At 40.9% G+C, this 10,882-nt stretch overlaps 1 protein-coding gene across 1 annotated transcript; it reads right to left on the reverse strand.

Annotated features, from left to right (window-relative positions):
- Nucleotides 1-922: 922 nt before the first annotated feature.
- On the reverse strand, nt 923-5,473 carry LOC149177515 (disease resistance protein Roq1-like). The gene is made up of 5 exons (XM_089421775.1): nt 4,821-5,473; nt 3,629-4,730; nt 3,220-3,507; nt 1,346-3,058; nt 923-1,144 (listed from the first exon to the last, which is right to left on the reverse strand). Exons 1-5 carry the CDS (start codon nt 5,420-5,422, stop codon nt 923-925), a joined length of 3,927 nt encoding a protein of 1,308 aa, XP_089277901.1. The 5' UTR covers nt 5,423-5,473.
- Nucleotides 5,474-10,882: the final 5,409 nt, after the last annotated feature.

Here is a 10,882-nt window from a genome sequence, read left to right on the forward strand (position 1 = left end):
AAATGAGGTGAGAAATTACATTTGTTTAGTTTTGTTTTTTTTAATAGAATTTAATTAAATTTAACTAGTCATCATCAATATTGTTGTCTATTTGGTTAATTAGTTGTAAATGTTTGGTTTGCAAGTACAACAGTCTACATAAATGAGAAATATCATTCATGAAAATCTTGTTCTTGCTCATTTAATATTTGATGCCATCTATAAATATCACTATTATTTATAGGATATCATCAATATTAGATTTGAAAATTGTATATATTATTCATTCAATTAATTACTTACATATTTATATATATGAGTAAGCAACTCAAATATGTATTAAAGATTTTGAATATTTAAAATAAAAAATAAGTTTAAAAAAAATTAACAAATATATAATAAATTAATATTAAATATATATATATACTAAAATTGAAATTTATTAAAAGAATAAATAATTGAAATATAAATGGAAGAATTTAAAATAGGAAATTAAAAAATATATGAAAAATTAATTATTATTTCTTATACCAATAATATTTAAATAACTAAAATATATGATCCAAAAATTTATATTAATCTAATAACATATAAATTGAATAATAATAATAAAATTAAATTTATTAATGAAAATTATTTAAAAAACAAAATTTATATTTATGCGTTGTATTTAAGAAAAAATAAATATTAAAAAAATCACTATAAATTCGAATGTTATATGCACCGTAAACTCGAATGTTATTATGGCTCAACATATTTTGCACCAGTATATTTTACTACACATGATGTAAAATGTAGAGCATTCTGTACATTTTGTAATTCATGTTGCCTGTGATTACAGCTCTATGAAGATTAATGACACAGCGCTCTTTGCGGGGTGTGGCGAGGACCGTGGCCATCTGATCTTAAGAAGTTCTCTTATATTATACAACTCGCTGCAGCTTTATTCATTACTGTTTTTGCCGCCTTCTTCGATGAAGCCATTTCCCAGTCGATGGCGCAGGGACTCGACTACTCCAGCACCCCATTGCAGTTTTGAACAGTGAGACACATAAAGCTTCACCAGCGAGCTCAAATGCTGAACATTGGGCGGCATCTGTAAATTGGAACATCCAGACAAGTGAAGCTCCTCCATCGAGCTCAAATGCCGAAAATTGGGCAGCATCTGTAAATTGGAACACCCAGACAAGTTAAGCCATTCGAGTCTTGTTAAGTTCCCGACTGAGCCTGGGAGACCCTGCAGGCTGGTGCAGTTTTCCAAGTTGAGCCTCTGGAGGCCCGTCAGCTGCCCCACCGAGTCTGGGAGCCCCTGCAGGCTGGAGCACCCGCCCAAGTAGAGTTCCCGGAGGCTCGTCAGCTGCCCCACCGAGTCTGGGAGCCCCTGCAGGCTGGAGCACCCGTGCAAGTAGAGTTCCCGGAGGCCCGTCAGCTGCCCCACCGAGTCTGGGAGACCCTGCAGCCTGGAGCACCCGCCCAAGTAGAGTCCCGGGAGGCCCGTCAGCTGCCCCACCGAGTCTGGGAGCCCCTGCAGGCTGGAGCACCCGCCCAAGTAGAGTCCCGGGAGGCCCGTCAGCTGCCCCACCGCGTCTGGGAGCCCCTGCAGGCTGGAGCACCCGCGCAAGTCGAGTCCTTGGAGGCCCGTCAACTGCCCCACCGAGTCTGGGAGCCCTTGCAGGCTGGAGCACCCGCCCAAGTCGAGTCCCTGAAGGCCCGTCAGCTGCCCCACCGAGTCTGAGAGTCCCTGCAGGCTGGAACACCCCCCCAAGTCGAGTCCCTGAAGGCCAGTCAGCTGCCCCACCGAGTCTGGGAGCCCCTGCAGGCTGGAGCACCCGCCCAAGTCGAGTCCCTGGAGGCCCGTCAGCTGCCCCACCGAGTCTGGGAGCCCCTGCAGGCTGGAGCACCCGCCCAAGTCGAGTCCCTGGAGGCCCGTCAGCTGCCCCACCGAGTCTGGGAGCCCCTGCAGGCTGGAGCACCCGCCCAAGTCGAGTCCCTGGAGGCCCGTCAGCTGCCCCACCGCGTCTGGGAGCCCCTGCAGGCTGGAGCACCCGCGCAAGTCGAGTCCCTGGAGGCCCGTCAATTGCCCCACCGCGTCTGGGAGCCCTTGCAGGCTGGTGCACCAGTGCAAGTCGAGTCCCTGGAGGCCCGTCAGCTGCCCCACCGCGTCTGGGAGCCCCTGCAGGCTGGTGCACCAGCGCAAGTCGAGTTCCTGGAGGCCCGTCAGCTGCCCCACCGCGTCTGGGAGCCCCTGCAGGCTGGTGCAGTAGCGCAAGTCGAGTTCCTGGAGGCCCGTCAGCTGCTCCACCGAGTCTGGGAGCCCCTGCAGGCTGGTGCAGCAGTACAAGTCGAGTTCCTGGAGGCCCGTCAGCTGCCCCACCGAGTCTGGGAGCCCCTGCAGGCTGGTGCAGTCTTCCAAGTTGAGTGTCTGGAGGCCCGTCAGCTGCCCCACCGAGTCTGGGAGCCCCTGCAGGCTGGAGCACTCGCCCAAGGAGAGTTCCTGGAGGCCCGTCAGCTGCCCCACCGAGTCTGGGAGCCCCTGCAGGCTGGAGCACCTGAGCAAGGAGAGTTCCTGGAGGCCCGTCAGCTGCCCCACCGAGTGTGGGAGCCCCTGCAGGCTGGAGCACCAGCCCAAGTAGAGTCGCTGGAGGCCCATCAGCTGCCCCACCGAGTCTGGGAGCCCTTGCAGGCTGGAGCACCCGCGAAGGTCGAGTCCCTGGAGGCCCGTCAGCTGCCCCACCGAGTCTGGGAGCCCCTGCAGGCTGGTGCAGCCTTCCAAGTTAAGTGTCTGGAGGCCCGTCAGCTGCCCCGTCGAGTCTGGGAGCCGCACCAAGCTGGAGCACCCGGAAAAGTCGAGAGTCTGGAGGCCCGGCAAGATCCCAACTGAATCCGGCAGCAACATCATTTGTTTACAGTTTTGTAACCTGATATGTTTCAATGAATGCATATCGTAGAATTCATTTGGTAAAATTTTAAAATAACCATTTCTCAGGGCAATTCTTTCGAGCTGATTCAGTTTACCAATAGACTCTGGAACCTCTGAAAGGGGAGCATCAATATACAATTCCGTCAACTGTAGTGGTGCCTGCAATGTGTACATAAAAGCATTAAAGTTGATTTGCCTCTGTAAATGTCACCTATTTGACATTGGGATAAACAAAGACGATTCTTAAATGCAAGCAATTTTTATAATTCGAAGAGAAATGTAAATCGATGTCTGTCCAAATAAATTAGAATTTGTACTACCTGAGATTCATGTTGCCAGAGTGTGTTCAAAGCCTGCCCCTGTATGTATAACACTCTTAAATTCAAAGCCTTCCAGAGTGTTGGTATTTGCAAAGATATTGAGGAGATCGGACACTTCTTCCATTGGAGATATATCAGTTGTCGTAACTCCCCTGCACTGAATATGCTTTCAACAAAAGAACCTTCACCCCTAAGCAGTTCCAACCTGCTTAGGTTGCAGTTGGCCGTAAAGTTTTCGAAAATTTGTTCGCGGCCATTTCCATAATCCATGCTAATTCCTCGCAGCACCTGAATTGTTCACTCGGAGCTGTTAAAAACATGATTTTTTCTTAAAAAATTTCAAAACAAAAAAGCAATTTAGATATGGCACTGCTAATTGAAAATCCGTGGAGAGCTTCAACATACGTACAGGCGATGAGGGGGAAAGAGTAGGGAGAAGATTGACATTTGGTCGCGAAAGGCGAAGCGGATGTTCCTTCTCTGCTACATCTCTGCCGAGATCGCGGAGGTGGTCGTGCATTCTTATACACTCTTCACTGTCGATCTCTACAATGCATCTGTTCTCTAAGTTACGGAGACCCAGCCATCCGTCCCAGCACGATCCGTTCCATCTTCTGATGGCGGTATCTCTGTTTTCTCCTATAAAAAAACAAGCGACGTCTAAAAAGATCTCCTGCTCCTCTTTATCCAGACCATCATAGCTAATTTTAAGCTTGCTATGAATATCCTGGGGAAGTATTCTTCTGATTTTGTCTAGCTGTCTTTTCCAAAACTCAGAATCTTTTCCACGAATAGCCGCTCCGATGACCTTAAGAGATAAGGGCAATCCATCACAGAAATTCAAAAAATCTTCAACCAGTTGTTCAAATCCCATCACAGGACAACTCTGGTCAAAGGCATGGGAGCAGAATAGTGCTCTAGACTGTTGCCGGTTAAGGCCTGTTTGCTTGTAAATAGACGCGTCTAGAATTCCCGAGCTTGTAAGTACATCCCTATTGCGAGAAGTAACCAAGATTAAACAACTGGCCTGAATGGTATCTATCACTGGTGAAAACAATGCGTCAAGTTGATCAATATGATCAACATCATCTAAGACTATCAGAGATCGGGGGGAGGATGAGAGATGCTTTCGGAGCTCCTCTATGCCTTCATCGGTGTTGCTTATTTGCACGTTCTGCACATGAGCCAAGTCTTTGAGAAGTTTTATCTGCAATGAACTTAAAGAGCTCTTCGCTGCGGTTTCTCTCACATCAGACAGGAAACAATATCGATCATAATTTGATCTGTGTCTGTTGAAGAATTCTTTTGCAAGGGTCGTTTTGCCTATCCCGCCAAGACCCACAATGCCCACAACCTTAGTCTTCTGGCTTTGCTGCTGCAAGAGCACCATTCTTTCCGCGTCTTCTATTTTCTCAACGAGGCCAGTAGGGTATTTGGCGACATTAAGAGGTGTTTTCCTAACCTTTCGCCACACTTCTTCGACGACCGCATCAACTAGCTGCCCTTCGTCACTGAACAATATGCACAGTAATATGATTATGGAGGAACGTCTTATGTTTCGTGAAATAACCAAGAAAAACAGGAGAGAGTATGGCCCTTACCCGTTGTATGCGTTGATAACAAAACCGCTTTTATTGGAGACAACAGAGAGAGCATTCCTCCATTTTTGCAGAGTGCTGGAGTCATGTCGTGGCTTCTTTTTGTTGGTATGAGGATCCAATGTTGTCTTCTTTTGGAGCATGTGCAGGTCTCGAGCATATCGTCCCTTTTCGCCGAGCAGACACGGACAGATACAGCGGATGATACTCTCGACTCCATCTCCACTCTGCGTCCACGGAAGTTCGGAAGGATCGACATCATGGAAGACTGGAATAATTGTCGACTTGGATTCCACCATTAGCGCGAGCTCGTCAAGGCACCAGGTTGATTGGGCATATGTTGGAGAAAATATAGCTACATGCACCGAGGCGGTTCGAATAGCCTCTTTGATTTGATGTAGTATGTTCTCTCCCTTGCGCAGTTCTGGCTGGTCCAGAAATACTCTTAACCCGCCGACAATAAGGCTACGGTAGATATGGCTGGCGAGGCCTTTCTTTGTGTCGGGACCGCGGTGGTTCAAAAAAACGTCATAAACCTGGCCAGTGTTGGTGGATGAAGACGAAGAAGAGGCGATGCATGTGATATCCCCGCTTCGGTCCGCCATCGGATACAGAAGAAGAAAGAAGCAAGCGAGATCCAAGACGTTTTACAGAAAAGAAAGAATACGTTTTATAGAGAAGACGTTTTACAGAGATTGGGAATGAGCCGTGAACCTCCATGATGTCACCAGTGCAAGACCACCTACCAGCGAATCTATGAGAACAAATGAAGACACTAATTCAGAGGATTTGTTTTTCGCTGTACGAACCAAGTCGATATATATTTCAATTGAATGAAATTTAGGATACTTTTGTTTTATTATTAAATTGTGAAATCATTAAAGTTGCTGCTAATTTCCTTCGTTCACTGCATTATTGAGGGTTGACTCACCGATGCTTTTGTTTTATAATTAAATTATGAAATAATGAAAGTTGCTGCTAATTTCCTTCGTTCACTGCATTATTGACTCACCGATACTTTTGTTTTATTATTAAATTGTGAAATCATGAAAGTTGCTGCTAATTTCCTTCGTTCACTGCATCATTGAGGGTTGAGTCACTAACCATATATTGACCACAGATATGTGAGGCCCAATCTTTATGCAAAAGCAACTGCATCCCCCAACCGAGACATGATTGATTCCTGACAAGTTAATTTATTAAGCAATACAGGTGGCATCCATCCACATACGAAGCAAGTGGGAGTCGACGTCCATTAATGATTATAAAAAATGTATTTTATTAATAAGTGTATATTAAATAATTTTTTTATTAAAAAATGTCGAAATCAATTTTTTTTAAAAAGAGATTAATGAAAGTTGAGATATAAGAGTAGTTACAAAGAGAATTTCTATAAAGAAAAATTAATACTCACAAATTTAGATAAAATGTAAAATGAAGGGCATGAAAATTGTAAAACCGTCATCAAATTTTTATTTGATGGGAAAAAGAAATTGAAATTCCAAGCCTAATGGGCAGTTTCATAATACAATGAATGAATTCATTAATTAAGGCCATTCATTAAATTAGAAACTATTTTGCTTATCTTGAACAAGAAAGTTTCTTTAGAAACTATTTGTTTAAGCATGTTACCTTTAAATTAGAAACTATTTTGCTTATCTTGAACTAGAAAGTTTCTTTAAAATGTATTAGATATGTTCATGATGTAAGCATTTAAGATGATAACCTATTTCAAGTTGGTTAGTTCTTTTCTTTGTAGCTCATTACAATAGTTAGGTTAAGTATTTATTATGTATTTTACTTATTTATTATATTTATTATGTATTTTGTTAATTCTTGGCAGGTTTATGATCTATTTTTATCTTTTTCAATGTCATTAATATTTTTTTATTTTTTACTAATTTATAGGTACTTTTTATAATTCAGTTCTACATTGATTTTTTCCAAGGGTTCCAATAACTAGTTATTTTCTTTTATAATTCTCTATTCGCTATTAATTGAGATGTCAATATGAGAGAACAAATTCATAAATGTTGCCTCTTATGATGGTGAAAATTTGTTTTTTTTTTTTTTTTAGGGAAGCAACAATGAAAATCAACTAATGTAATATAAATGTTTCTTTTAATGACCATTGTAGGTACTCAAGACTTGGAACCTTTTGGTAAGTACAAGACTCACAACATTCACTTAGAAATACTCCACACATAACCTCTACACTTTGGACAATGTGGTCATGCACATGCTCTCAAATGTGAACAAACTTAAAGACTTATACAACAATCTACCTTAGATGACACAACCAACCACCTCAACCACTAGGTTTCCCATCTCAACACCAAGCTCGATGAGATTGCTTGTGAGCTCTCTAACCAACCTTTTACCACATTTTCAAAGGCAAAGGAATCTAGTAGGATATGGGCATGCCACTAGAAGAGATGACTCTTCTAATTGTGTAGGACATTGTTATGATAATCATCGCATTATGTAATAAGAATTCTATAAAATAGATATGAATAAGTTTGATGATTTTGATCCCATTAGTCAAGTTACCCAAATGGGACATTATTTCTCCCTACACTTTCATACTAATAATTTATGAAACTTAGAGGGGGCGTTATACTTGGATGAAGAGTGTTCACAATGGCATAAGAAATATCATGGAGGATACATTTCCTACATCCAATTTTTGAAGACAATCTACTCTTTTTTTGGATGAGACAATCATTATCTCAGAGGTCTGAATATATTGTGCCAAACAAGCACAAATAGAGAATTTATAGCAACCTTTGAGCGATTGGAAATTTACACATGGGCTATGTCTTACTCTTTTTTAGAAGAGTGTTTCATTAATGGTCTTGAGAAGGTAATTAGAGAGAAAATCACGATGCAATGCCCAACTACTTTGTTGCACGCTTGTGAGAGAGTTTGAGAAGTTGAGATGGGGATAAATGCATAAACCAAAAAGGTTAAAAACCTTTTTATTCCCCTGTTATCTTTGGCATGTACTACCACCCCCTCCCCTATCAACCCATGAGAATCTAAAAAATTTCACCAAAAGAAGTCACAAAATGCCAAAGTCTTCAACTATGCTATAATTTAGATAAGTGGTACTTCAAAGGGCATAAATGTAAAGAACATAAATTATTCCATGTATATGTGTCCTTCCAACACCAATTGAAATACATTTTAGTAATGAAGCTCTTGAACTAGATTTTGGAGAGATCACCCTTCCTCCTCAAGAAGAAACAACCTTAGAAGCCCCTTGTGAGGAACCTTGAATTTCTCTCCATTATTTATCATGCATTTTTTACCCAAAACTCTAAAGATTTCCTTCATCAAGAACAACACGATGATTGTTTTAATTGATAGTTGTAGCACCCACAATTCTATCCATGAGAGAGTGGTTGAAGAAACCCATTGTTACGCCCATGCAATGTATAAATTTGAAATTATGATAGCTAATGGAGGTTTGATTAAACATGTTGGCTAATGTGAAAATGTGCAACTTCAAATGGGAGATTTTTTATTCAAATCTTGTTTGTTTTCTATGGATATGGGTGGTTGTGATATAGTTCTTGGTGCAAAATGGTTTCACACTTTGAGTCCTGATACCATGGGGTTTCAAGGAATTATACACTGGCTTTAATAAGCATTGGGCATAAACATACACTCAATGGGGCTTAAGTTCAACTCCCTATAATTATTAACTATCACCATATGGAGAAGCTATCGAAGAAAGGCCACTCCAACATTATTGTATAGTTCAATGCCATACAATTTAGGGACAACCCTTCATGGGAAATTCATCCTAATTTGTGGATGGTCATGACTAAACATCAATAGATGTTTGAAATAATCTATGGCATAATAATGAAATTTCCTTAGTCCTAACTAGTGAAGCACCCCAAATGCATCTTTATATGCACCATTTTGCATAAAAAATTGAAATGGAAAAGATTGTCTAGAAACTCTTGGAAGTTGGAGTCATATGTCCTATTACATGCCCTTACTCAACACCCATGGTTATGGTATTAAAAAAGAAGGTAGATGGCGCACATGTATCAATATTTCAGGGTTCTCAATTAGTTGACCATCAAAGGTAAACTTCTTACTCCACTTATTGATGATCTCGTGGATGAGCTTCATGGAGCCAAGTTCTTCACTAAATTGGACCTTCACTCAAGATACTACTAGATTGAAATAAAGCTCGTAAACATATCAAAGATTTCCTTGTACATTCATGAAGATCATTATGAGTACTTAGTGATGCCGTTTGGAGTTTGCAATGCTCCATCCACCTTTAAGAGCCTTATGATTTTTTTAACCCTTATTACATAAATTTATGTTTTTATTTATTGATGATATCTTGATATACAAAAAAAGTTGGGACTTGTGTGTGGAGCATATTAATAGAACCTTGCAACTCTGAGATCACTAGTTGTTCCTTAAACATTCTTAATGTGCTTTTGAGGCTTCATAGTTTGAATAATTGGGTCACATTAACCTATGTGCCAGTTGATCCCATGAAAGTTATGTCTATTCAAGATTGGCCACACTCGCGGACCTTGAAAATATTACATGGTTTCTCAAGACTTATGGGCTATTACAAGAAGCTTGTGGAGAATTATGGCTAAAATTGTGCCCCCTTTTATATGGAATGAATCCATAAAGCATGCATTTTCAACTTTAAAATAAGGCTTTTGCACCATATACATCTTAGAAGTGTTTGATGCCAATAAGACTTTTGTCATGGATTGTGATGCATTAGTTAGAGGTATGAAAGTGATGTTGATGCAAAAAGGGTGCCCACTGGCATTCACCAATAAGTAATTATATGATAGAAATTTGGTCAATATAACAACCCCGAGTTAAAAGTTCATGTAATAAAGTTAATAAAGGCAAAAATAAGACCAAGGTCATGGGACATGTATTCCAAGCTGAATGTTGGGCAAAACATCCTAGTGGGTGTTCATTTGGTTTATTATGGCTAAGCAAATTGGCAAAGGCATTGAAAAGGAAAAGAGGCAAGTATTGGTATTTTATTTATGAAAATAAAGAAAATTAGGAGAAAGTCAGGAGAAAGGTCACATAATTGCATGAGAGGAAAATTGAAGGAAAAATAGAGGAAATTGAAGAAAATAGAGGCCTTAATGATAAAAAGGCTTGTGAGGATCCGTTCACAGATTTTGTCAGTTTAACGTTTTTATTAGTTAAGTTTTGGAGATCTCTCTCTATTCTCTTTATTCTCTCATACTCTTGTACACTTACAACATTCTTGGAGTAATCTAGCATTGGGGGAAGGAAGGACAAGGAAAGCAAAAGAACAAGTGAGGAAAAGTTGGATCAAGTGGCTTCAACAGGAATAATTGCAGGTAACAGGTTGCATGTGTGATTTCCTAGCTGGTTGGTGAATACATGGTACATGCATGTATGCATTTGGTTCTTTTGTTGTCATGGGCATGGGTTTTTCCAGGTGTGACAATGGTTTCAGCAATGCCTTTCCATTTCCGAATAACCACGATGTGATGGGGTTTTTTTAATTTGGTTGAAATTTGGAACTGGGTGAGGTGGTATTAGGAAAATTCCTAAGGGCCTAGGAATCCCTTGATTGTTTTTGGTGGGATTGCAGTAAATCTTGAGGGTGGAGACGGGAAAATTCTTCAAGGTATTGGTGAAGAAATTCTGAGGAATCCAAGCTTGTTTTGGGCCTACAAATCCCTTAACTGATTTTGTCTGGATTGCAGTAAAGCTTGGTGGTTATTGTTTTGGGCCTAATGATCCCTTGATCGGTTTTGGAGGGACTTTGGTAAAGCCTGAGGGCGAAGGTGGTGTAATCTCCGGGAAGCCTTGGTTGTTTTATTTTGAGTCCCACATTTATTCTTAGAATATGGCATGGGGGTGATTGGCTTAAAGAAAGATTTGGTTCATCCCAATCTATGGTCGAATGGTACATGGAAGTCCATGGCTTGGTTAGCTTTTGCATTTATCAATAAGTGTTTTTTTCCTCTTGTATTTCATGATTATTTGTACTTGTTATTATGTGGCATTGACGGTTGTTCTACTAT

This window comes from Pinus tabuliformis, chromosome 4_1 (genome assembly GCF_031772625.1).
Source record: "Pinus tabuliformis cultivar Carrire ecotype Pingquan chromosome 4_1, CPIR1, whole genome shotgun sequence".
Taxonomy (NCBI): domain Eukaryota; kingdom Viridiplantae; phylum Streptophyta; class Pinopsida; order Pinales; family Pinaceae; genus Pinus; species Pinus tabuliformis.

Bases quoted from the DNA above. Each gene is read 5' to 3' on its own strand.
- LOC149177515 (XM_089421775.1), bottom strand. From the start codon at position 5,422: ATGGCGGACCGAAGCGGGGATATCACATGCATCGCCTCTTCTTCGTCT. The intron at 4,731-4,820 runs GTAAGGGCCATA...CATATTGTTCAG, and splicing joins GTTATCAACGCATACAACGG to TGACGAAGGGCAGCTAGTTG. The intron at 3,508-3,628 runs GTACGTATGTTG...TGAACAATTCAG, and splicing joins CTCTTTCCCCCTCATCGCCT to GTGCTGCGAGGAATTAGCAT.